General features: G+C 42.3%; 1 protein-coding gene across 3 annotated transcripts in view; it reads right to left on the bottom strand.

The window, feature by feature from the left end:
- LOC118370115 (neural cell adhesion molecule 2-like) overlaps window positions 1-27984 on the bottom strand; it is a 408429-nt gene that overhangs the window by 70632 nt on the left and 309813 nt on the right. For all 3 annotated transcript variants that reach the window (XM_052498972.1, XM_035754922.2, XM_052498973.1), the window contains exons 3-5: window positions 12566-12772; window positions 9960-10115; window positions 7495-7632 (exon numbers count right to left, since the gene is read on the bottom strand). In XM_052498972.1, the coding sequence (XP_052354932.1) occupies window positions 7495-7632; window positions 9960-10115; window positions 12566-12772 (501 nt within the window). The remainder of the gene's footprint in view (window positions 1-7494; window positions 7633-9959; window positions 10116-12565; window positions 12773-27984) is intronic.

Below are 27984 nucleotides of genomic sequence, written 5' to 3'. Positions count from 1 at the left end.
TGTGTGGGGTTGCTTCTCAGCCAAGGGAGTGGGCTCACTCACAATTTTGCCTAAGAACACAGCCATGAATAAAGAATGGTACCAACACATCCTCCTAGAGCAACTTCTCTCAACCATCCAGGAACAGTTTGGTGACGAATAATGCCTTTTCCAGCATGATGGAGCACCTTGCCATAAGGTAAAAGTGATAACTAAGTGGCTTGGGGAACAAAACATAGATATTTTGGGTCCATGGCCTGGAAATTCCCCAGACCTTAATCCCATTGAGAATTTGTTGTCAATCCTCAAGAGACGGGTGGACAAACAAAACCCCACAAATTCTGTCAAACTCCAAGCATTGATTATGCAAGAATGGGCTGCCATCAGTCAGGATGTGGCCCAGAAGTTATTTGACAGCATGCCAGGGCAGATTGCAGAGGTCTTGAAAAAGAGGGTCAACACTGCAAATATTGACTCTTTGCATCAACTTCATGTAACTTTCCATAAAAAACTTTGACACTTATGAAATGGTTGTAATTATACTTCAGTATTCCATAGTAACATCTGACAAAAATATCTAAAGACACTGAAGCAGCAAACTTTGTGGAAATTAATATTTGTGTCATTCTCAAAACTTTTGGCTAAAAGTGTATATGCAGGTGTGTGTGTGGGCAGTAAAAACGAATGGCCTTCAATCTAATCAATCCACCCAGTCTATTGTTATTCTTTTCGGATAGTGGATATAACATTGAAAATGCAACATATTTCATATAAGGTTTGTCGATCTTGAAATTCGGTTACCATTGTGACATAATCCTGTGGTTGAAATTTCAGTCTTAAAACAACTATTTCCGTTGGTGGCAGACTGAAAGATGGCGGTGCAGAATGCCTTGTGAAAAATCTTAGAAATTAATGTCCCTAAACTGACCAAATAATAATACTTTTATGCTGATCTGCTCACTCGTGAGTAACATCATCAAAACTGGAAAATATCTCAAAACAACTTGTAAGGCTGGAGAATTCTATCGACAAACACAACCAACGCAGTCAAAACCAAAACATGTGGGAGGGTGAACACGTAAGAAATGAAGAACCAATTTCTAAAAATAACATTTTCAAAAATCAATAAGATACTCTTCGATGGACACAGATGACATATTTCCACCACCATGTACAGTAAGCATGGAAACCAAACTACTAAAATCACTAAATTATGAATTAGGCATACCTGAGTTAGTCCGTAAAGATTCACGAGGTGAAGATAAGCCATGAAATGAGTGATGAGAAAGCCGCAACAATGGAAAAAGAAAATGAAAAGCTGAATGGTACAGTCAATGTTTTTGAAGCTGACGTTAAATGAACTTAAAAAGAGAGAACAAGTTGAGAGAATCCATACTTGATATACAGTTGACGTCGGAAGTTTACATACACCTTAGCAAAATACATTTATACTCAGTTTTTCACAATTCCTGACATTTAATCCAAATAAAAATTCCCTGTCATAGGTCAGTTGGGATCACCACTTTATTTTAATAATGTGAAATGTGAAATGTCAGAATAATAGAGAATGATTTATTTCAGCTTTTAATTCTTTCATCACATTCCCAATGGCTCAGAAGTTTACATACACTCAATTAGTATTTGGCAGCATTGCCTTGAAATTGTTTAGCTTGGGTCAAACGTTTCAGGTAGCCTTCCCACAATAAATTGGGTGAATACTGGCCCATTACTACTTACAGAGCTGTCGTAACGGAGTCAGGTTTGTAGGCCTCCTTGCTCACACACGATTTTTCAGTTCTGCCCACACATTTTCTGTAGGATTGAGGTCAGGGCTTGTGATGGCCACTCCAATACCTTGACTTTGTTGTCCATAAGCCATTTTGCCACAACTTTGGAAGTATGCTTGGGGTCATTGTCCATTTGGAAGACCCATTTGTGATCAACTTCCTTACTGATGTTTTGAGATGTTGCTTCAATATATCCACATAATTTTACTGCCTCATGATGTCATCTATATTGTGAAGTGCACCAGTTCCTCCTGCAGAAAAGCACCCCCACAACATCATGCTGCCACCCCTGTGTTTTTACGGTTGGGATGGTATTCTTCGGCTTGCAAGCCTCCCACTTTTTCCTCCAAACATAACGATGGTCATTATGGCCAAACAGTTCTATTTTTGTTTCATCAAACCAGAGGACATTTCTCCAAAAAGTACCATCTTTGTGCAGTGATTGATTGCAAACTGTAGTCTGGCTTTTTTATGGCTGTTTTGGAGCAGTGGCTTCTTCCTTGCTGAGCGGCCTTTAAGGTTATGTCGATATAGAACTTATTTTACTGTGGATATAGACACTTTTGTACCCGTTTTATCCAGCATCTTCACAGGGTTCTTTGGTGCTGTTCTGGGATTGATTTGCATCTCTAGGAGACAGAACGCGTCTCCTTCCTGAGCGGTATGACGGCTGCATGGTCCCATGGTGTTTATACTTGCGTACTATTGTTTGTACAGATGCACGTGGTACCTTCAGGCTTTTGGAAATTTCTCCCATGGATGAACCAGACTTGGAGGTCTACAAAATAAATGTCTGAGGCTGATTTCTTTAGATTTTCTCATGATGTCAATCAAAGAGGCACAGACTTTGAAGGTAGGCCTTGAAATACATCAACAGGTACACTACCAATTGACTACAATCATGTCAATTAGGCTACCAGAAGCTTCTAAAGCCATGACATCATTTTCTGGAATATTCCAAGCTGTTTCAAGGCACAGTCAACTTAGTGTATGTAAACTTCTGACCCACTGGAATTGTGATATAGTGAATTATAAGTGAAATAATCTGTCTGTAAACAATTGGTGGAAAAATTACTTGTGTCATGCACAAAGTAGATGTCCTAACCAACTTGCCAAAACTATTGTTTGTTAAGAAGAAATTGGTGGAGTGGTTGAAGAACGAGTTTTAATGACTCCAACCTAAGAGCATGTAAACTTCCGATGTAAAATCTGGTGCTTACCGGAATAAAAGAGGATGAAGGAGAAGAGCCAGAGAGAGTAGTGAAATAATTCAGGGTTAAAGCACTGCAGATCCCAGGCTACACTGTCGACTAAATTAAACCTAAAACACGTACATCGTTTTTGGACAGATAGAACAGTGATTGTATCCTTTAAAGACAGAGTAGTGGTTAAAAATCTGGGCAAAAGACTCAAAGTACTGTTTCCACTCTCAATGAAATAATAATATATAACGATAAATAAAGAAATAATAATTACACTATACTATTCAAGTTAGGGAATGTTGTAAAATAATTTGTTTTCTATTTGTATTTATAGTATTTATAAATAGATCAAATATAGGACAATTCATGAAATAATAAATCCTAAAATATAAGGAACTGGAACACAAAAGTACACAAAGCCCGAAATAAAAACACGACAAACAGAGAACATAAAAAGGCACAGTCTGTGGGTATGTACGGGTGTATTTGTGAGAGGTGTGTGGTTGTGTAGGAAGATAGCGTGACTGTTTGATTGGAAAAGTGTGATGAGTTAAATGAGTGAGTAAGGAAAATAGTTGCAAATGCCAGAGCCCATGTGTGTCTGCAAGCAGGAGTTGTGACACAGCGAGTCTTCACTATTGCACAGATAGGGGATATACACTTCAGTTCAAAAGTTTGGGGTCACTTAGAAATGTCCTTGTTTTTGAAAGAAAAGTACATTTTAAAAAATAACATCAAATTGATCAGAAATACAGTGTAGACATTGTAAATGTTGTAAATGACTATTAAAGCTGTAAATATCTATGGAAAATATACATAGGCGTACAGAGGTCCATTATCAGCAACCATCACTCCTGTGTTCCAATGGCACGTTGTGTTAGCTGTTGTGTATCATCTTAAGACTAATTGATAATTCTAAAGCTATTTTGCAATTATGCTAGCACAGCTGAAAACTGTTGTCCTGACGGTAGTGTATACAGTGGGGCAAAAAAGTATTTAGTCAGCCACCAATTGTGCAAGTTCTCCCACTTAAAAAGATGAGGCCTGTAATTGTACTAATTTTCCACCATACTTTGCAAATAAATTCATAAAAAATCCTACAATGTGATATTCTGGATTTTTTCCCCCATTTTGTCTGTCATAGTTGAAGTGTACCTATGATGAAAATTACAGGCCTATCTCATCTTTTTAAGTGGGAGAACTTGCACATTTGGTGGCTGACTAAATACTTTTTTGCCCCACTGTATATGTAAAATAATACACACAGTACCAAATCAAAATTTTGGACATAAAAACTCATTCAAGTGTTTCTTTATTTTTACTATTTTATACATTGTAGAATAATAGTGAAGACATCACATCTCTGAAATAACACATATGAAATCAGGAAGTAACCAAAAAAAGTGTTAAACAAGTATTTTATATTTGAGATTCTTCAAAGTAGCCACCCTTTGCCTTGATGACAGCTTTGCACAGTCTTGGCATTCTCTAAATGAGCTCCATGAGGTAGTCACCTGGAATGCATTTCAATTAATAGTTGTGCCTTGTTAAAAGTTAATTTGGAGAATTTATTTCCTTCTTAATGCGTTTGAACCAATCAGAGTTCAAAGAGTTCAAGTAACACACATCTCAACATCAACCTTTCAGAAGAGACTGTGAGGCATTCATGGTCATATTGCTGCAAAGACCACTACTAAAGGATACCAATAATAATAACATAAACAGTAGACATTAGATCAAAGGACATTAGAACGACGGAAATCTGCCCTTTGCTCTGATGAGTCCAAATGTGAGATTTTTGGTTCCAACCGCTGTGTCTTTGTGAGAAGCACAGTAGGTGAACGAATTATCTATGCATTTGTGGTTTTCATCGTGAAGCATGGAGGAGGAGGTGTGATGGTGCTATGCTGGTGACAATGTCAGTGATTTATTTAGAATTCAAGGCACACTTAACCAGCATGGCTACCACATTTTTCAGTGATACGCCATCCCATCTGGTTTGTGCTTAGTGGGACTATCATTTTGTTTTTCAACAGGACAATGACCCAACATACCTCCAGGCTGTGTAAGTGCAATTTGATCAAGAAGGAGAGTGATGGAGTGCTGCATTATGATGTCCTTGCCTCCACAATCACCTGACTTCAACCCAATTGAGATGGTTTGGGATGAGTTGGACAGCAGAGTGAAGGAAAAGCAACCAACAAGTGTTCAGCATATGTGGGAACTCCTTCAAGACTGTTGGAAAAGCATTCCAGGTGAAGCTGGTTGAGAGAATGCCAAGACTGTGCAAAGCGGTCATGAAGGCAAAGGGTGGCTACTTTGAAGAATTTCAAATATATTTTGATTTGTTTAACACTTTTTTGGTCACTACATGTTTCCATAAGTGTTATTTTATCATTCAGATGTCTTCACTATTATTCTACAATGTCGAAAATAGTAAAAATAGAGAAAATCCCTGGAATGAGTGGGTGTGTACAAACTTTTGACTGGTAATGTATATGCTTACAAAACATATATGGGGGATTGTAAATGATACACACAATTACACTGATAGAAGCCACAATCTATCTGCAATATTAAAGCTGATCACCACCCTGAAAAAAGAAATGCCTACAAATAATAATTCACTCGATGACTTTTTTTCAAATGAAATGCATTTCCCCACATAGATTCCACGTCACAATAAGTTGACAAATTATGTTGAAACAACCAGTTTGTGCCGAGTGGGTTACTTTGAGTTTTTCCTTCTCTCAGTCGGACACAGTCTATAGTGATGGCGGCGGTGGACTGTCCCACCTCCATAGCCGGATAGCGGGTGTCATGTTGCCGGGCGGATAATAGGACTCGCCTCATTGAGCAAGCTTATTGGATCTTCCTCACAACTATAAGTGGTGCTCTAAATTGAACGCAATCCGTGTTTTTTTTTGCCGTGTGCGTTCATTACATTAGGTGGGAATAGCTAGATAGCCGAGACAATATTGCGGGTGCTCATGCATAACCTGTGCTTATAGCTCGCGAGAGATCACATTTCAATCACTCCCGAAACGCTCTCAGGTGGCTCGCGTTCCTGGCTGCTCTGGGGCCTTGCTGAGAACAAATTAGGTCATTAAAAATGACAACCTTTTGCTTTTTGGGCTACAAAACCCCCGAGCTGGCGCTAATTGAAATCTTTAAAATCACAGAAATAGCGTGAGTATATAGGAAATCAAAGGAGTGGTGGCAGCCAAACTGACCATCATTAAGCAGCTCTATAATGAGCCTGTCTTATAATGAGTCTGTTCTTTCTCTCAAACTATGCCGATCTGAGGTGAATGCTCAGAGCTTATGTTCAACACAGTACAATTCGGTGACAATCCACAGTTCTGTTGGCGTCACTGCCTTTGTAGCGGTGGTGGTTTGAAACTACACTTGCGTGATGAGTAACCTTGCTTGAGACCTGAACTTGCACTGGTATCTTGCCCAGGCCTCACCTCCGTTGGCTAATAGTCTTGTAACACGCAGGAGGCCTAGATTCAAACCGCTGTCCATCACCCTTCCACCTACACCACAGGATGCTGCTGAGGGGAGAATGGCTCATAATAATGTCCGGAATGGAGTAAATGGAATACCATCAAACACACGGAAACCATGTGTTTGATGTATTTGATACCATTCCACAAATTCTGCTCAAGCCATTACCAAGAGCCCGTCCTCCCCAATAAAGGTGACACCAACCTCCTGTGACCAACACAATAAACACAATTCCTTCTGAATCAATAACTCGATTCTTACACACCAGGTATGCTTCTTTTTGTGTCAATAACTCAAAAGAGAACCTGAATTGAATCAGATCAGAGATTTCCACCACCATTGACAATCTAATCCCCGCCGCCGGAGACAGACGTTCCTGCTTTGTGAGAGACCAAGTGTCTCCGGACCGATAAGCGTTTCATTTTGCCTGTGGTCCTGGGGTGCGATTGTTTGGGAGCTGGCAACCCTGTGTCAGCGCTGTAACTGTGGAGTGTAAGGAAGGGAGAATGATTCTGTCTCACTAGGTGACTCTATTCTCACCCTGAGAGGAGCAACGATTCTGTATGCCACCGATCGATACACCCCAGTGCCTGGCCTAAGGGAGCCTTTACACTGTGGCTCTGTATGGGGCTTCTCATCCTTATCAACACTGCTGTATGGCTGCTATTGTAGAAGGGACCACTGTATATGGTCGGATGGGATTTTGAAATGTGCAAAACGAGAGCAGGTAGTCGTACTGTATGCTATGCTACACTAGTCTTCATAAGTCTGCTCTGAGATCAGGCCCGGCTGCTACTGTGAGAGGAAAAACATGTCTGGCTAGGTTATGTTTTAATGATTCTGATTTGTTGAGATTGATCCTTCAGAGAACCAAGGTTACTTATATAACTGAGCGTTTTGGATATGATCGTCAAGGGGAGAGTAGGTTTGCTCTGCTAGCTAGGTGGCTAACTCTTCGTTCACCACTGCATATGACTGGATAGGTATTAGCTACAGTGGATGCTGTAGCTACTCACCATTCACCACCACCTCGATGTCAACAAAGTCGATCTCGCCGCGGGCCTCCACTCGCGCCTCGCAGCGGTACACGCCCTCGTCCGCCTTGGTCACCTTGTGGATCTGCAGGTTGTTGTTGGGCAGCACCTGGAACCTGCCTTCACAGGAGAGAGGGCAGAGGAGAAATAGAGGGGGGGGGGTGTAGAGATAGAGAGTTACAAGGGGAGCGATAGAGAGAGATATAGGGGGATGGAGCATGAGAAAGAAGGAAAGGTTGAAAGAGAGGGGTGGAGAGTTAGAAACAGACAGGAAATATGGAAAGAAAGATAAAAGGAAAACGATAAAAAGGAAAGAGTGAAAGGAAGTCTCATGACCCCAGTCACATACTTGCTATCAAATAATATTTTCATAAACCTTTTCCACTTTTAGCTTTTGAAAATAAAGTTAGAAGTGAGATAAATACTTCAGTAATTAGGTCTGCAGTTCACAAAAAAGATTCCCATCCGGTATTGTTGTCACTGGCAGATAAGTGAGAACCCTATCTCTCTCTGTCAAGCGCAAAGGTATTTATAACCTTGTCCCGTAATTAGCATGGAATTAAAAAAAACACACTGCTATCTCTACCTTTAATCGTTACCGTACGGCAAGGGGAGATAGGCCTTCCCTTCGACGCACTTTGAAATTCAATTAACAAACCTGACTACATTCAAAGATTTCAAACAAATCCTTTTCCTAATCAGCCCAGGAAGTCTGTCTATGTGATGGGTGGATGAGGGGGAACGTGTAGGAGGAGGAAAAGTAATGATTGGGTGACAGAGTATTGGTAAACAAGTCTGAACCTGCAAATTAACTTCTGTCCATCATGAACGAGCCATGAATGTTTCCAATAGTCGAAGATAAGACTTCATTTCTTCTCCATTCTTTCTCAGCCCCAAGATGTGTTCCAATAATCTAAGATACATTACTTCCCCTCTCCTATCTTTCTAGCCGCCCCCGACCGCGTTCTTGTCACGCCCTGATCTGTTTCACCCGTCCTTGTGCTGGTCTCCACCCCCTCCAGGTGTCGCCCATCTTCCCCGCTTATCCCCTGTTTTCTGTCGGTCTGTGTCAGTTCGTTTTGTTTGTTCAAGTCAGCCAGCGTTTTGTCTCAGCTCCTGCTTTTCCCCAGTCTCTCTTTATCCTTGCCCTCCTGGTTTTGACCCTTGTCTGTTCTGAATCGGACCCTGCCTGCCGTCCTGTACCTTTGCCCCACTACTCTGGATCGACCCCTGCCTGCCTTGACCGGTCGTTTGCCTGCCCCTGTTGTTGTAATAAACATTGTTACTTCAACACTGTCTGCACTTGGGTCTTACCTGAAACCTGATAGTTCTAATAGACTAAAACAACTATCCCTTCTCCATAGGATGTGTTCCAAATCGAAAACCCCGGTCCTTCCTTCTCCTTATCCTCTTTAGTTACAGGATGTGTTCCAATAGTATACGACACTTTGTTTCCTTTCCTTTTAGGAGCAATGATCTGAAAGAACTCAGTTAATGAAGAAAAAGTAAAGTAGAGAAATACGGTGGAATAATTTCCTGTGTTGTCACTTATAGTATCAGTGTTCAAGACAGATGGAATATCCCCTTCATATCCCCACATACTGTATCTCAACAACATAACCACACACAAAAAAATAAGTGAAAAAAGAATACAAAATAAATCAAGTACAAATAAACAAATAAAAATAATACTATTCAGTAGCCATGAAGAAAGGAAGATGTGATTCCCATAGATCTCCACAACATGGCAGCGAGCATCAGACCACCGACTGAGATTTGCATCCTCTCCTCTCCCTCTTCGAGGCAGACTCGTTAACATGTTTTATCGTACCAACAATATGTTTAATGAAATCACATGCTGTGGCTTTTCTTGTTAGAACTTGCTATTTATAGCATCAAACCCCTGACAGAATCTGGGGAATACATTTTTTCACAACATTGGTTTGTTTACATCCCAAAAGGCACCCGAATTCCCTTACATACTGCACCGTTTGAACAGGGCCCATAAGTTCCACAGTAAGTGCATTTATCCAACTGATATGTCTCCAAACGGTGGGTGAAGCAATCTGTCACGTAAACTGAGTTCATGTCATGTTAAATATTTTGATGCGCTAGCAAACCGTCAATTGGATTCTGAAATCAAGGATAATGTAATTTATCAGCTGCTTCGTTAAAAGCAGAACTGTAAAATACCATGAAAGAGTGGGCCCATAAAAAATAAATAAAACGTGGATCAAACGTATCCCAATGACATGTTCACATGAAAAGTATTTCTATGTGGTCTGTACTGCTCAATAGATCACTTTTCAAGAGTCAAGTCATGTTGCTATTATGGTAGCTGCAGTATGCACTATACAAAGTTAGGCTTTGATTGACCAACAAGCAAATAAGGTTTACCAGCACATCAACAGAGGCAGCATGTATCAAATGACCATACGCAGACTTACTGTAGTGCTCCTCTGTGATCTCCATGCTCTTGAAGCCCTTTTGGTAGAACCAAGAGACCGCGGGTGCCGGCGAGGCGATGACATCACACACCACCTCTGCCGCCTCGCCGTGGCGGAACTCCTGGGGGGACCTCACGTCGCGGAATGTCAGCTTCTCTGTCACATAGGAAATGAGGCAGCAGGAAGTGAAGTCACATTAGAGACACGTCTTTCCCGGGAGAGGGTTACGTCACAACATTCGCGCAAGTATACCATTTAGAATGCACGGCCAATACATTGCCTCAGTCTAAGTAGTAGGCGAGGGTGGACTTTGGAACAGAGGCCGAGTTTGGGAAACGCTGCAGATGAGTAGAGATTAAACTCCATTCTATAGCACAAACTGTTTTGCATATTGTCTATGGTTCAACACCACTGAGACAACTCGGATTATGTGTGTGGTCCAAAATAGTCCCATAAACATTCCCACAAGACATGGAATGAATCCTCCCGCCTCGAAAGCTCTGTTTGTAATCAAATGATTGATTCAACTTGTGCCGGTTTAAAGCTGTGGCACCTGTCTGACAAGCCCTGGCAGGTGGTTGACAGATTTCACCTGGGGAAAGCTGACTTGGAACCTGCGTTTCTCTTCTCTTAGAAAACACTCCACCACCCTCTCAGAACCCGTAGTGCTGGCTAGTTTCGTCGACTTATCACGCGGTGTGTGTGTGTGTGTGTGTGTGTGTGTGTGTGTGGTGTATGGAGAGAGAAATTGAGTGCGTGTGTGTGGCACGTGGAGTGTGTAACACCACCGGGTTATCCACTGCGTGTGGCAAAATTAAAGTCTGCATAAATCACGTGCATGGCCCTATTTATTTCAGTCCCTTCCACTAGATCACTGCAACCTCGCACATTAGCATTTTGCAATGTGATTTATGTCAGGCGGCTCTCCAAAACGTGCTTTTCTCTCCTCGCCGCTCTTTAACGTGCCTTGCATCCTCCTGACTCTGAATGTGAGATTCAACCCTCATCTGCCGGTTTCATTCCACGGCACGTTTTAGAGCTGTTCGTGTATACATTTTGTTTTTCATTTTCTCAATCCGTCGCTTGGTCTCTCTCTCTCCATCTCATTCCCTCACCCCTTCTCTTGTGCTCTGTCAGTCCCTTTAATTCCCTTACCCTCCTCTCTCTCTCATTCTCTCCCTCTCCTTCTCTCACCACCTCACTCTCAAATTCACTCACCCCTCTCTCTCCAGCTTTCTCTCTCTCTCTCTCGCCATCCATTTAATTCCCTCACTTACCCTCTCTCTCTTATTCCCTCCCCCCCCTCTCTCCTTCACCCCAGTTCTCTCCCTGGGATTCAAACATGTTGTTGTACTCGTTTTCATTTCCCGTATCCTTTGTCGTTACCCTGCTCGACAAGAAAATCAGTAAGAAAAACAAATCCTCTCGTGTAACAGTCTACCGCTCGCTTGGCACTGTCAAATTGGTAACACAGTGAGAATTTCTCTTCAGTCATTGCTCAACATAGCTGCAAGGGCAACTGTCAAAGTGGGGTGACAAGACAATTTTCTTGGAGCTCCCTCAGGTGGGACATCGACTGCCTCCACTGTCTCCTATCTGAAGTGGATCTCTGTTGGCCGGTGCTGGAAACTCTATACCTGTCAATTACTCAGCAGTGCAGATAATTATAGTCTTTCATCCGTAAGCTATAATAAAGCTATAATTTGAGTTTGAATATGGATAGCTTTCGTCAGGTTGTGAGCTGTTATGTACGAACGCATATAATAATGTCAAGACGTGTGCACGTGTGTGTGCGGAATGTCACGACTCACAAAATGGTCATGTACAGCACATTTAAAGTGGCTTCCATTTTTTTTTTTTAGAACATGTGGTGTTTATCACAAGAAGATAATGTTTGGGTAACGCCTCAGATGGGTGCTGGGTACTTTACACGCCAGCTCAAGCCCTTCAGGTGACTATCTGCATGTTACTTCTCATACTTACTGAACACACAGAGCTGAACGGTGGCTGACTGACGTTGTCATGGATACGGCTGCCAAGCTGTGGTGGTGCGTGAGAGAGGAGGTCAGAGGAGGTAGGGGGACTTGTGGAGCGGGTGAGAAAGGTATCTGCACTCCAGAGGGGGTGGGGGGCGTGCGCACATGTGTGTGTGGAGGCATGCGTGGGCATGCATGTGTGCATATGTACATACAAACACAGTACACACACACCACACCGGTGATCCAAATCAAGCGTCTGCCAGATGGCTACCAGCGGCAGAACTCCTCTGTGTATCACGTCCCATTAACGGCCACAGAAGATTCCCTCTCCCATACGATTAGAGCCTGCCTCCGTTGCCTACACACATTCAGTACTATCCATCACACACACCGCCAGACCCAGCGAACATTCATTACACTCTTTCATGGGCAAGTGGGTATGGCGGTGCAATGGAATGTAAATATGGTGTATCTTTATGATCTAACAGGGGAGACGGCGATGTATTCAACTCATGTGTTTGTATGTCTGAAGGACCCTACAGAGGCTGGAATGGATACAGAGGGAATGCAGAGAATGTGGTGTGTGTGTGTTCTTCTCTGTTACATATGCATGCAAGTGACACTCACGGTACATCTCCAGCACCATGGTGGCCTCCTGTGTCTGTCCCTGGGCATCGGTGGTCTGGCAGCGGTAGATGCCCGCGTCCTCCACTACAGCATTGTAGATGGTCAGCCTGGAGCTGTCCTCCCCGGTGTGCAGGGCCACACGCTGGGATGACACGATGCGCTCCCCCTGGGGGTTAAACCACTCCAACTTCACCGGCTCACCGATCACTGGGGAGGGAGAGAGAACTGTATAAAGAACCAAGCCAAGCCGTAGACTCTAGAGCAGAATTTCCCAAACCTCCTCTTGAGTACCCCATCATTAGTTCCACTTTATATATCCATAAGCACACCTGAAATAAATGGTAGCCTAATCAGCTCTTTTTAAAACATGGGAAAGTTATGCTTCTTTGAAATGTGTTATCCCACTTCGGAGACAAGTAGCAGAAAATGCCATTGAAAGATTTTCACACTTTCTAGAGCATTGGTGCCCAGGACGTCGATCGCGTTCGACGGCGAACTTCTTTCGAGTAGACCTCATAAACGTTTTGAAAATGTATGGACATAAAAATATATTTTTTGCAATTCACAGCGTTACCATCGAGTTTTTCTTAAAAATAATAAGGTCAACAGTTCTGAAGCACCGTAAGCTTTGCTCACAGGTTAGCGTCTTTCTTGAATATTATCGCACAGCCAAAATAACATTTGAAAAAACTGCTTGATTTACCTAAAATTGGACCAATTATAGTAGCTACATTTCTTTTCAAAACTGTCGCTACCATAGCAACCATCTGCAGTTAGTACCTTTCCGTTTCCACGCTAGTGTAGACCTACAACAGACCTGTAACAGAATATTATTTGTTGTTCCAGTGCTAGTAGTTTTTTTACGACATTTTTTTAATGAAGTTGCGGTTACGTTTTTAATATGAGTGCTGGACCAAGCAGCAATCAAACCGAAAATCTACCACTTTCACAGTGAGTGGGAGGAAGATTATTTCTTCACCTCAACAAATTCAAAATGTGTGTGTCTGATCTGCCATTCAAACGTTGCTAAGAAGGGAAATGTCGAGAGGCATTTCAAAACTGTTCACAGGAAATATGAAAGTGACTTTCCAGCTAAAAGTGAACTACAGAAGAGAAAAGTAAAAAGAGTTGAAGTCTCAACTACCCCCCCCAAAAAAATCGATATTTACAAAGACCAAGCTCAAAATCAAAGGCAGCCACGATTGCATCGTATCGGGTGAGTCGCACAAGCACAAGAAACTGTTCCAGGATGAAATGGTAAGAGAGGCCTTAGAGAGAGCAGAGTCAATGTTTGATGATTTCAAAAGTAAAATCAGAAATCATTTCCACTATTAAAAATGTTCAGCAATCCAGAAATATGTTTTCGTTTCAGTGTCCTCCATCTCCTCGAACCGAAGCTAATTGTATGGCTTTTTTTCTATCAATAATGTCAAATGAACAGCCATACAGAAAGACTCATGTGAAGGGACTTCTTGATGCAGTTTTAAAGCCTTTAAGTCCTTTGTTCATATACTCAGAAGACTGTTATAAGCATATTTTAACCACTCCTATGGACATGGTAGATTCGCAGACACTCAGCAAGAAGGTCCGATTTCATTATTACTGAAACAAGATACAAATGGGAAATATAAAGATCCAGTCCGTAAAAAAAAGTGTGTAGTGTTGTGATGCAAAAAATTCTAGCAAAATGTATAGCACATAGAATTTAAAAGGAATTGTCAGACATAATTAATTCTAAAATCAGACAGTTTTTTTTTACATGGGCGATATGTGGCAAGTACTGGAAACAACAGAACGATGTAAAAAAATAAAGAACTGGGAAACCAGACCTGCTATTAATAGCGTACTTAGAAAAGGCTTTTGATAAACTACAACTGGAGTTAATACACTGCTCAAAAAAATTAAGGGAACACTTAAACACAATGTAACTCCAAGTCAATCACACTTCTGTGAAATCAAACTGTCCACTTAGGAAGCAACACTGATTGACAATACATTTCACATGCTGTTGTGCAAATGGAATAGACAACAGGTGGAAATTATAGGCAATTAGCAAGAAACCCCCAATAAAGGAGTGGTTCTGCAGGTGACCACAGACCACTTCTCAGTTCCTATGCTTCCTGGCTGATGTTTTGGTCACTTTTGAATGCTGGCGGTAATTTCACTCTAGCGGTAGCATGAGACGGAGTCTACAACCCACACAAGTGGCTCAGGTAGTGCAGCTCATCCAGGATGACACATCAATGCGAGCTGTGGCAAGAAGGTTTGCTGTGTCTGTCAGCGTAGTGTTCAGAGCATGGAGGCGCTACCAGGAGACAAGCCAGTACATCAGGAGACGTGGAGGAGGCTGTAGGAAGGCAACAACCCAGCAGCAGGACCGCTACCTCCGCCTTTGTGCAAGGAGGAGCAGGAGGAGCACTGCCAGAGCCCTGCAAAATGACCTCCAGGAGGCCACAAATGTGCATGTGTCTGCTCAAACGGTCAGAAACAGACTCCATGAGGGTGGTATGAGGGCCCGACGTCCACAGGCGGGGGTTGTGCTTACAGCCTAACACCGTGCAGGACATTTGGCATTTGCCAGAGAACACCAAGATTGGCAAATTCGCCACTGGTGCCCTGTGCTCTTCACAGATGAAAGCAGGTTCACACTGAGCACATGTGACAGACGTGACAGAGTCTGGAGACGCCGTGGAGAATGTTCTGCTGCCTGCAACATCCTCCAGCATGACCGGTTTGGCGGTGGGTCAGACATGGTGTGGGGTGGCATTTAGTTGGAGGGCCGCACAGCCCTCCATGTGCTCGCCAGAGGTAGCCTGACTGCCATTAGGTACCGAGATGAGATCCTCAGACCCCTTGTGAGACCATATGCTGGTGCGGTTGGCCCTGGGTTCCTCCTAATGCAAGACAATGCTAGACCTCATGTGGCTGGAGTGTGTTAGCAGTTCCTGCAAGAGGAAGGCATTGATGCTATGGACCTGAATCAATTGAGCACATCTGGGACATCATGTCTCCTCCATCCACCTGAATGTCCAGGACTTTGATGCACATCTGGGACATCATGTTCCTCATCAGCATGCCATCCAGGGAGGTCATACAGGCACGTGGAGGCCACTGAGCCTCATTTTGTTTTTAAGCACTTTAATTTTGAGTGTGACTCCAAATCCAGACCTCCATGGGTTGATAAATTTGATTTCCATTGATAATTTTTGTGTGTTTTTGTTGTCAGCACATTCAACTATGTAAACAAAAAAGTATTTACTGTAATTTCTGGACTATTAAGCGCACCTGAATATAAACCGCACCCACTGAATAAAAAAAAAAGATGTATTTTGTACATAAATAAGCCGCACATGTCTATAAGCCGCTGGAGCCTACCAGTACATTGAAACAAATGAACTTTACACAGCCTTTAAACAAAACACGGCTTGTAACAAAAATAAATAGGCTTTAACGAAACACGGTTTATAACAAAAAATGTAAAAATTGCAGTAAACAGTAGCCTACCAAGAAAGTCATTGGATCTTCTTCCTCCTGTGCACTGAAACCACTGAAGTCATCTCCTTCGGTGTCAGAGTTGAATAGCCTCAGAATTAATTCATCCGATGTTGGATCGCTGCCCTCTACAACACGCAGCAGTCCAGCCTTTCGAATCCCGTTGATGATAGTGGATTTTTTGACAATGCTCCACGCTGTCAGAAGCTCTATTTCCATTTCCAACAGCCAGATCGATCATCTTCAACTTGAAAGCTGCATCATATGCATTTCCCCGCCCTTTGCCATGATGAGGGTGACAAAATGACTACCGTAATCAGAATGATGGGAAGTTTGAGCACGCTCGATTTACGTAAATCCATAAATTAGCCGTGTCATTGTATAAACCGCGAGGTTCAAAGCGTGGGAAAAAAAGTAGCGGCTTATAGTCCGGAAATTAATAAGAATACAAATATAATAATATATTAATAAGAATATTTCATTCATTCAGATCTAGGACGTGTTGTTTTAGTGTTCCCTTTATTTTTTTGAGCAGTGTATATAAATGCCTGGAACATTTAAATTTCGAAGAATCTCTTATAAAATGGGTTAAAAAAATGTATAGTAACACTAGGTGTAAAATAACAAATAATGGCTACATCTCAGAAAGTGTAAAACTGTCCACTATCGGCAGATCTACAGTTGAAGTCGGAAGTTTACATACACTTAGGTTGGAGTCATTAAAACTCGTTTTTCAACCAGTCCTCAAATTTCTTGTTACAAAACTATAGTTTTGGTAAGTCGGTTAAGACATCTACTTTGTGCATCACACAAGTAATTCCTCAAAAAATTGTTTACAGACAGATTATTTCACTTATAATTCACTGTATCACAATTCCAGTGGGTCAGAAGATTGCATACACTAAGTTGACTGGGCCTTTAAACAGCTTGGAATATTCCAGAAAATGATGTCATGGCTTTAGAAGCTTCTGATAGGCTAATTGACATCATTTTAGTCAAATGGAGGTGTACCTGTTGATGTATTTCAAGGCCTACCTTCAAAGTATGTGCCTCTTTGATTGACATCATGAGAAAATCTAAATAAATCAGCCTCAGAAAGACCTCAGACATTGTTTTTGTAGACCTCCAAGTCTGGTTCATCCTTGGGAGAAATTTCAAAAAGCCTGAAGGTACCACGTTCATCTGTACAAACAATAGTACGCAAGTATAAACACCATGGGACCACGCAGCCATCATACCGCTCAGAAAGGAGACGCGTTCTGTCTCCTAGAGATGCAAATCAATCCCAGAACAGCAGCAAAGGACCTTGTGAAGATGCTGGATAGAACAGGTACACAATTATCTATATCCACAGTAAAACAAGTTCTATATCGACATAACCTTAAAGGCCACTCAGCAAGGAGAAGCCACTGCTCCAAAACAGCCATAAAAAAAGCCAGATGACGGTTTGCAACTGCACAAAGATGGTACTTTTTGGAGAAATGTCCTCTGGTTTGATGAAACAAAAATAGAACAGTTTGGCCATAATGACCATCGTTATGTTTGGAGGAAAAGGGGGAGGCTTGCAATCCGAAGGACACCAACCCAACCGTAAAAACATGGTGGTGGCAGCATCATGTTGTGGGTGTGCTTTGTTGTAGGAGGGACTGTTGTACTTCACAAAATAGATGGCATTATGAGGAAAGAAAATGATGTGGAAATATTGATGCAACATCTCAAGATATCAGTCAGGAAGTTAAAGCTTGGTCTCAAATGGATCTTCAAAATAGACAATGACCCCAAGCATACTTCCCAAGTTTGGTAAAATGACTTAAGGACAACAAAGTCAAGGTATTGGAGTGGCCCTCACAAAGCCCTGAGCTCAATCCTTTAGAATATTTGTGGGCAGAACTGAAAAAGTGTGTGCGAGCAAGGGCGGCCTACAAACCTGACTCAGCTTTACTTTACTGTGTAGTTCACCAATAAAAGGGTCTGATGGTGATGTAGAATAAAAAAATAAATGATCTCACTCCAATACATTTTAGTAGAAAGGTAGCAACAATAGATAAGATCTTGCTGCCATGGAAAGGTAAAAACCTTTGTAATTGTGGAAAAATCACCATGATTAAGGCTTTAGTAATATCCTAGTTGACCTATTTGCTTATGGTCTGGACTACACTTAGCGAAAGGTTTTTTTTATTATATGAGAAAAAAATATTCAATTTTATTTGGAATGGCAAGCAAGACAAAATTAAATGGGCCTATTTTTATAATTAATATGAATTTGGCGGGCAGAAATGATAAAAAATTAAAGCATTTGACCTCTCACTAAAGGCTTCAGTCATGCAAAAGATATATTGAAATCCAAACTGATTCTCTAGCAAATTAGTAAGAACGTGTCAACCTATGTTCAAGAAAGGCCTTTTTCCCCTTTATTCAGATTACCTCTCACTTTCAGTTATTTGAAAAGGAAATCATCTCCCAAGTATCATCATTTTTAAAACAAGCCACAGAAGGTTGTTTGCAATTTCAATTTAATCCACCAAAAAAGAAAGAAAGAACAAATAATACAACAAATATTGTGGTTAAACTCAAATATACGAAATACTAACTGATAAAATATGTATAATCTTTGTAAACTACTTTATTTTGGTACTGTCCATATGTAGCTTGTTTTTGGTCACAGATCCAGGAATGGCTGAAGAATTGCAACATTTACCTGGAGCTAACCCTGCAGATAGCACAACTAGAGGAAGGACAAGAGTTAAAAACAAACATCATAAAACTATTGTAAAAAAAGATGTATAAAGTATGTATAAGCTGGATATACAGGCATAAGCGTTGCTGTTTACTAGTTTGCTCCAATTGTGGGAGGGGTGGTATGGTTGTAAAGTAATAAAATAAATATATAAAAAAGATGTGTATGAACACTGCCGTTCCAAAGTTTGGGGTCACTTAGAAATGTCCTCGTTTTTAAAAGAAAATGACATTTTTGTCCATTAAAATAACATCAAATTGATCAGAAATACAGTGTAGACATTTTTAAGGTTGGAAATGACTACTGTAGCTGGAAACGACTGAATTGTAATGGAATATCTACATAGACGTAGAGAGGACCATTATCAGCAACCATCACTCCTGTGTTCCAACGGAACAATGTGTTAGCTAATCCAAGTGTATCATTATAAAAGGCCAATTGATCATTAGAAAACAATCTTGTAATTATGTTAGCATAGCTGAAAATGTTGTGCTGATAAAGAAGCAATTAAAACTGGCCTTGTTTAGACTAGTTAAGTATCTGGAGTGTTAGCATTTGTGGGTTCGATTACAGGTTCAAAATCGCCAGAAACAAAGGACATTCTTCTGAAACTCGTCAGTCTATTCTTGTTCTGAGAAATGAAGTCTACTCCATGCGAGAAATTGCCAATAAATTGAAGATCTCGTACAACGCTGTGTACTACTCCCTTCATCGAACAGCGCAAACTGGCCAGAATAGAAAGAGGAATGGGAGGCCGCAGTACACAACCAAGCAAGAGGACAAATACATTAGAGTGTACAGTTTGAGAAACGATGCCTCATAAGTCCTCAACTGGCTGCTTCATTAAATAGTACCCGCAAAACACCAATCTCAACGTCAACAGTGAAGAGGTGACTCCGGGATGCTGGCCTCTGTCCAGTCTGTGTTCTTTTGCCCATCTTAAATCTTTTATTGACCAGTCAGATGTGTTTTTTTCTTCGCAACTCTGCCTCTGACACTACCTGGTATAAAAGGTCCTGGATGGCAGGAAGATCGGCCCAGTACATAACTGGGGCCATACGCACTACCCTCTGTAGTGCCTTGCGGTCGGAGGCCGAGCAGTTGCCATACCAGGCAGTGATGCAACCAGTTAGGATGCTCTCGCCGGTGGAGCTGTTGAACTGTTTGAGAATCTAACCAAATGCCAAATCTTTTCAGTCTCCTGAGGGGGAATAGGTTTTGTTTAGCCCTCTTCACAACTGTCTTGGTCCTCTTGGAAAATGTTAGTTTCTTGGTGATGTGGACACCAAGGAACTTGAAGCTCTCAACCTGCTCCACTACAGCCCTGTCGATGAGAATGGGGGCCTGCTCGGTCCTCCTTTTCCTGTAGTCCACAATCATCTCCTTTGTCTGGATTACGTTGAGGGAGAGGTTGTTGTCCTGGCACTGGTCTCTGACCTCCTCCTTATAAGCTGTCTCGTCGTTGTTGGTGATCAGGCCTACCAATGTTCTGTCATCGGCAAACTTAATGGTCTTCGAGTCGTGCCCGGCCATGCAGTCATGAGTGAACAGGGAGTACAGGAGGGGACTGAACACACAACCCTGAGGGGCCCCCGTGTTGAGGATCAGCGTGGTGGATGTGGTGTTACCTACCCTTACCACCAGGGGGCAGATGTGGGTCTAGGGTTTCTGGGATAATGGTGTTGATGTGATCCATGACCAGCCTTTCAAAGCACTTCATGTTACAGATGTGAGTGCTATGGGTTGGTAGTCATTTAGGCAGGTTACCTTAGTGTTCTTGGGCACAAGGACTATGGTGGTCTGCTTGAAACATGTTGGTATTACAGACTCAGACAGGGAGAGGTTGAAAATGTCAGTGAAGACACTTGAAAGTTGGGCAGTGCATGCTCAGGGTGCACGTCCTGGCAATCTGTCTGGCCCTGCAGCCTTGTGAATGTTGATCTGTTTCAAGGTCTTACTCACATAAGCTAGAGAGCGTGGTCACACCGTAATGCGGATCAGCTGATGCTCTCATGCATGCTTCAGTGTTACTTGCCTAGAAGAGAGCACAAGTAATTAAGCTCGTCTTGTAGGCTTGTGTCACTGGGCAGCATGCAGCTGTGCTTCCCTTTGTAGTCTGTAATAATTTGGAAGCCTTGCCACATCCAATCAGCGTCAGAGCCAGTGTAGTACGATTCAATCTTAGTCCTGTATTGACACTATGCCTGTTTGATGGTTCGTCAGAGGGTGAATTTTGGCCCATTCCTCCTGACAGAGCTGGTGCAACTGAGCAACTGAGTTGTAAGCATCCTTGCTCACACACACTTTTTCAGTCCTGCCCACAAATGTTCTATAGGATTGAGGTCAGGGCTTTGTGATGGACACTCCAATACCTTGACTTGTCTTTAAGTCATTTTGCCACGATTTTGGAAGTATGCTTGGTGTCATTGTCAATTTGGAAGACCCATTGCGACCAAGCTTTAACTTCCTGACTGATGTCTTGAGATGTTGCTTCAATATAGCCACATAATTGTCCTACCTCATGATGACATCTATTTTGTGAAGTGCACCAGGCCTTCCGGCAGCAAAGCACCCCCACAACATGATGCTGCCATCCCTGTGCTTCACGGTTGGAATGCTTTTCTTTGGCTTGGAAGCCTCCCCATTTTTAATTCAAACATAACGATGGTCATTATGGCCAAACAGTTCTATTCTTGTTTCATCAGACTAGAGGACATTTCTCCAAATAGTACGATCTTCGTCCCCATGTACAGTTGCAAACCATAGCCGGGTTTTTTTATGTGGCGGTTTTGGAGCAGTGGCTTCTTCCTTGCTAAGCGGCCTTTCATGTTGTGTCGATAGGACTCCTTTTACTGTGGATATAGATACTTTTGTACCCGTTTCCTCAAGCATCTTCACAATGTCCTTTGCTCTTGTTGGGTATTGATTTGCACCAAAGTACGTTCATCTCTAAGAGACAGAAAGCGTCTCCTTCCTGAGCGGTATGACGGCTGCGTGGTCCCATGGTGTTAATACTTGCAAACTATTGTTTGTACAGATGAATATGGCACCTTCAGTCATTTGGAAATTGCTCCCAAGGATGAACCAAACTTGTGGAGGTTTTGATTTTCCCATGAAGTCAAGCAAAGAGTCACTGAGCTTGAAGGTAGCCCTTGAAATACATACACAGGTACACCTCCAATTGACTCAAATGATGTCAATTAGCCTTATCAGAAGCTTCTAAAGCCATGACATCATTTTGTGGAATTTTCCAAGCTGTTTAAAAGGCATAGTCAACTTATTGTATGTAAACTTCTGACCAACTGGAATTGTGATACAGTGAATTATAAATTAAATAATCTGTCTATAAACAATTGTTGGAAAAATGACTTGCGTCATGCACAAAGTAGACGTCCTAACCGACATGCCAAAACTATAGTTTGTTAACAAGACATTTGTGGAGTGGTTTCAACGACTCCAACCTAAGTTTATGTAAACTTCCGACTTCAACTGTACATGTACAGATTACCTTAAGTATCCTGTACCCCGCACACTGACTCGGTACCGTTTGCTCCTGTATATAGCCTTGTTATTAAATTCTTATTGTGTTACTTTTTATTTTTGTCTACTTTGTAAATATTGTCTTCTTCTTGAACTGCACTGTTGGATAAGGGCTTGTAAGGAAGCATTTCACGGTAAAGTCGAAACTTGTTGTATTCGGCGCATGTGACAAATAACATTTGATTTAATTTGGTTTGATTCAACTTACAGTTGACCGCGGCAGCTCTAGCAGGGGAACATTTTTATGAACTGACTTGTTGCGAAGGTGGTATCCTATGAGGGTGCCACGTTGAAAGTCACTAAGCTCTTCAGTAAGGCCATTCTACTGCCAATGTTTGTCCAGGAGATTGCAACGGCGGATTGCTTGATTTTATACACCTGTTAGCAACAGGTGTGGCTGAAATATCCGAATCCACTAATTTTAAGGTGTGTCCACATACTTTTGTATACAGTCGATGCCAAATGTTTTGAGAATAACACAAATATTAATGTCCACAAAGTTTGCTGCTTCAGTGTCTTTAGATATTTTTGTCAGATGTTGCTTTGGAATACTGAAGTATATTTATTTTATTGAAAATTGACAATTACATGAAGTTGATGCAAAGAGTCAATATTTGCAGTGTTGATCCTTCTTTTTCAAGACCTCTGCAATCCGCCCTGGCATGCTGTCAATTAACTTCTGGGCCACATCCTGACTGATGGCAGCCCATTCTTGCATAATCAATGCTTGGAGTTTGTCAGAATTTGTGAGTTTTTGTTTGTCCACCCGCCTCTTGAGGATTGACCACAAGTTCTCAATGGGATTAAGGTCTGGGGAATTTCCTGGCCATGGACCCAAAATATCTATGTTTTGTTCCCCGAACAACTTAGTTATCACTTTTGCCTTATGGCAAGGTGCTCCATCATGCTGGAAAAGCCATCATTCGTCACCAAACTGTTCCTGGATGGTTGAGAGAAGTTGCTCTTGGAGGATGTGTTGGTACCATTCTTTAGTCATGGCTGTGTTCTTTGGCATAATTGTAAATGAGCCCACTCCCTTGGCTGAGAAGCAACCCCACACATGAATGGTCTCAGGATGCTTTTCTGTTGGCATGACACAGGACTGATGGTAGCGCTCACCTTTTCTTCTCCCGACAAGCTTTTTTTCCCGGATGCCCCAAACAATCGGAAAGGGGATTCATCAGAAAAAATGGCTCTGCCCCAGTCCTCAGCAGTCCAATCCCTGTACCTTGTGCAGAATATCAGTCTGTCCCTGATGTTTTTCCTGGAGAGAAGTGGCTGACACCATGCCATCCTCCAAAAGTCTTTGCCTCACTGTGCATGCTGCTGCCATTCCTTAGCAAGTTATGTACTGGTGGTGCCCCGATCCCGCAGCTGAATCAACTTTAGGAGACGGTCCTGGCGCTTGCTGGACTTCCTTGGGCGCCCTTAAGCCTTCTTCACAACAATTGAACCGCTCTCCTTGAAGTTCTTGATAATCCGATAAATGGTTGATTTAGGTGCAATCTTACTGGCAGCAATATCCTTGCCTGTGAAGCCCTTTTTGTACAAAGCAATGATGACGGCACATGTTTCCTTGCAGGTAACCATTGTTGACAGAGGAAGAACAATGATTCCAAGCACCACCCTCCTTTTAAAGCTTCCAGTCTGTTATTTGAACTCAATCAGCATGACAGAGTGATCTCCAACCTTGTCCTCATCAACACTCACACCTGTGTTAAAGAGAGAATCACTGACATGTCAGCTGGTCCTTTTGTGGCAGGGCTGAATTGCAGTGGAAATGTTTTTTTTTGTGATTCAGTTCATTTTGCATGGCAAAGAGGGACTTTCCAATTAATTGCAATTCATCTAAATCACTCTTTTTGCCATCATACAAACTGAGGCAGCAGACTTTGTGAAAATTAATATTTGTGTCATTCTCAAAACTTTTGGCCACGACTGTATATAGTGCTTGTGTGTGTAGTGTGATATCACATATAGCAAAAAGGAAAGACGTGTAAGGATGAGGATATCAGTACAACAACAACCATTTCTGACAGTGGGTCAGATGTGACAATGTTTTCCCTTAATTTCTATGTAAATCTGTCAAAACTCATGAGCTACCATTTCCATACACATAGCCTCATCTGGCAATATATATTCATACGTATTCACTGACCTACGAAGTGACATAACTTTTAATATATTAGTGAATTACATACAACTATCAAGATATCAATATTTAAATTGCCATCGAACAGTAAACATTAAAGTTTCACTGTGTAACTATGTCTGTACAAGTGTTTATGGACAACCCCTCTGGCAATATTTTTTCTAGATTTGGCGCTTCAACATCCACCCTGAGACTTTCTGGCTGTATTAGCCAGTATAGCCCATATTGTGGCTGTGGTAACTAGTGACAACCCAAATCTGGAAATTTGAGACCAGATTGAAGACAACTCGATTCCATTTAAGTAACAATGTGTTCAGAAAAAGTAATAACAATATTGTTATACACCACGGCTATAATTCTCGTTTTTAGATTCTAATAACAAATACTCACGTTAGCAATGTCAAGGAGTCGTGGCTAGACGGTTGTGGAGAGGCTGGCTGAGATGAAGGTAAGTAAATCAGGCTAAACAGGCTAAATTGCAAGAGCTGTCCGTTGAAGAAACGGGTGAGTTGGTGGAGCTGGCCGCTTCCCCGTCTACCTGGATGTATTTTTTTTTACATCACAATCAGTTGTGTTGTTACAAGGTAGGGGTGGTATACAGAAGATAGCCCTATTTGGAAAAATACCATGCCCATAATATGTCAAGAACAGCTCAAATGAGTGCAGTCGCAAAAACCATCAAGTGCTATGATGAAACCGTCTCTCATGAGGACCGCTACAGGAAAAGAAGACCCAGAGTTACCTCTGCTGCAGAGGATAAATTCATTAGAGTTAACTGCACCTCAGATTGCAGCCCAAATAAATGCTTCACAGAGTTAAAGTAACAGACACATCTCAACATCAACTGTTCAGAGGAGACTGCGTGAAATCAGGCCTTCGTGTTCAGACTGCTGCAAAGAAACCACTACTAAAGGACACCAATAATAAGGAGACTTGCTTGGGACAAGAAAAACGAGCAATGGACATTAGACCGGTGGAAATCTGTCCCATGGTCTGTTGAGTCCAAATTTGAGATTTTTGGTTTCAACCGCAGTGTCTTCGCGGGACGCAGAATAGGATGATCCCCATGAGTGTATTTCCCACCATGAAGCATAGAGTAGGAGGGGTGATGGTATGGGGTGGTTTTGCTGGTGACACTGTCAGCGATTTACTTAGAAGTCAAAGCACACTTAACCAGCATGGCAACTGCAGCATTCTGCAGTGATACGCCATCCCATCTGGTTTGAGCTTAGCGGGACTATTATTTGTTTTTCAACAGGACAATGACCCAAAACACACCTCCAGGCTGTGTAAGGGCTATTTGACCAATAAGTAGAGTGATGGAGTGCTGCTTCAGATGACCTGGCTTCCAAAATTTACATGACCACATCTCAATTGAGATGGTTTGGGATAAATTGGACGCAGAGTGAAGAAAAAGCAGCCAAAAAGTGCTCAGCATATTTGGGAACTCCTTCAAGACTGTTGGAAAAGTATTCCTCATGAAGCTGGTTGAGGGAATACCAAGAGTGTGCAAAGCTGTCATAGGGGCAAAGAGTGGCTACTTTGTCGAATCTAAAATATACACTGCTCAAAAAAATGAAGGGAACACTAAAACACAATGTAACTCCAAGTCAATCACACTTCTGTGAAATCAAACTGTCCACTTAGGAAGCAACACTGATTGACAATAAATTTCACATGCTGTTGTGCAAATGGAATAGACAACAGGTGGAAATTATAGGCAATTAGCAAGACACCCCCAATAAAGGAGTGGTTCTGCAGGTGATAACCACAGACCACTTCTCAGTTCCTATGCTTCCTGGCTGATATTTTGGTCACTTTTGAATGCTGGCGGTGCTTTCAGGAGACGTGGAGGAGGCCGTAGGAGGGCAACAACCCAGCAGCAGGACCGCTACCTCCTCCTTTGTGCAAGGAGGAGCAGGAGGAGCACTTCCAGAGCCCTGCAAAATGACCTACAGCAGGCCACAAATGTGCATGTGTCTGCTCAAACGGTCAGAAACAGACTCCATGAGGGTGGTATGAGGGCCCGACGTCCACAGGTGGGGGTTGTGCTTACAGCCTAACACCGTGCAGGACATTTGGCATTTGCCAGAGAACACCAAGATTGGCACTGGCGCCCTGTGCTCTTCACAGATGAAAGCAGGTTTACACTGAGCATGTGACAGACGTGACAGTCTGGAGACGCCGTGGAGAACATTATGCTGCCTGCAACATCTTCCATGACCAGTTTGGCGGTGGGTCAGTCATGGTGTGGGGTGGCATTTCTTTGGGGGGGGGGCGCACAGCCCTCCATGTGCTCGCCAGAGGTAGCCTGAATGCCATTAGGTACCAAGATGAAATCCTCAGACCCCTTGAGACCATATGCTGGTGCGGATGGCCCTGGGTTCCTCCTAATGCAAGACAATGCTAGACCTCATGTGGCTGGAGTGTGTCAGCAGTTCCTGCAAGAGGAAGGTGTTGATGCTATGGACTGGCCCGCCCGTTCCCCAGACCTGCATCCAATTGAGCACATCTGGGACATCATGTCTCGCTCCATCCACCACAGACTGTCCAGGAGTTGGCGGATGCTTTAGTCCAGGTCTGGGAGGAGATCCCTCAGGAGACCATCTGCCACCTCATCAGGAGCATGCCCAGGCGTTGTAGGGAGGTCATACAGGCACGTGGAGGCCACACACAATACTGAGACTCATTTTGACTTGTTTTAAGGACATTACATCAAAGTTGGATCAGCCTGTAGTGTGGTTTTCCACTTTAATTTTGAGTGTGACTCCAAATCCAGACCTCCATGGGTTGATAAATTTGATTTCCATTGATCATTTTTGTGTGATTCTGTTGTCAGCACATTCAACTATGTAAAGAAAAAAGTATTTTATAAGAATATTTCATTCATTCAGATCTAGGATTTTATTTATATGTGTTCCCTTTATTTTTATTGAGCAGTGTAGTTTAACACTTTTTTTGTTAACAAATGATTCCATGTGTTATTTCATAGTTTGTGTCTTCACTATTATTCTACAACGTAGAAAATAGTAAAAAGAAAGAAAAACCCTTGTCCAAACTTTTGACTGGTACTGTCGATGTAATCCTTTTCAGTTTTCAATGCCCAGACCATTCAACGTTGAGACTTAATATTGCAGTCTCTTTTAGCTGAAAGATATTATATTTAGTGAGTGTTTTTTCCCCCATAGAATTTCATTACTATCTGTGCTTAACTGTCGTGTTAACATACTGAGGGCACAAAACATTAAGGACACCTTCCTAACATTCCTTCCTAATATTGAGTTGCACCCCCCCTTTGCCCTCTGAACAGCCTCAATTCGATTGGGTCATGGACTCGACAAGGTGTCCAGCCTTCCACTGTGATGCTGGCCCATGTTGACTCCATGCTTCCCACAGTTGTTTCAAGTTGGCTGGATGTCCTTTGGGTGGTGGACCGTTCTTGATACATATGGGAAACTGTTGAACATGGAAAAACTCTGCGGTGTTGCAGTTTTTGAC

The sequence above is a fragment of the Oncorhynchus keta genome, chromosome 37 (assembly GCF_023373465.1).
Source record: "Oncorhynchus keta strain PuntledgeMale-10-30-2019 chromosome 37, Oket_V2, whole genome shotgun sequence".
Taxonomy (NCBI): domain Eukaryota; kingdom Metazoa; phylum Chordata; class Actinopteri; order Salmoniformes; family Salmonidae; genus Oncorhynchus; species Oncorhynchus keta.
Note: the sequence above shows the minus strand (reverse complement) of the source record. Positions and strands in the feature narration are given on the sequence as shown.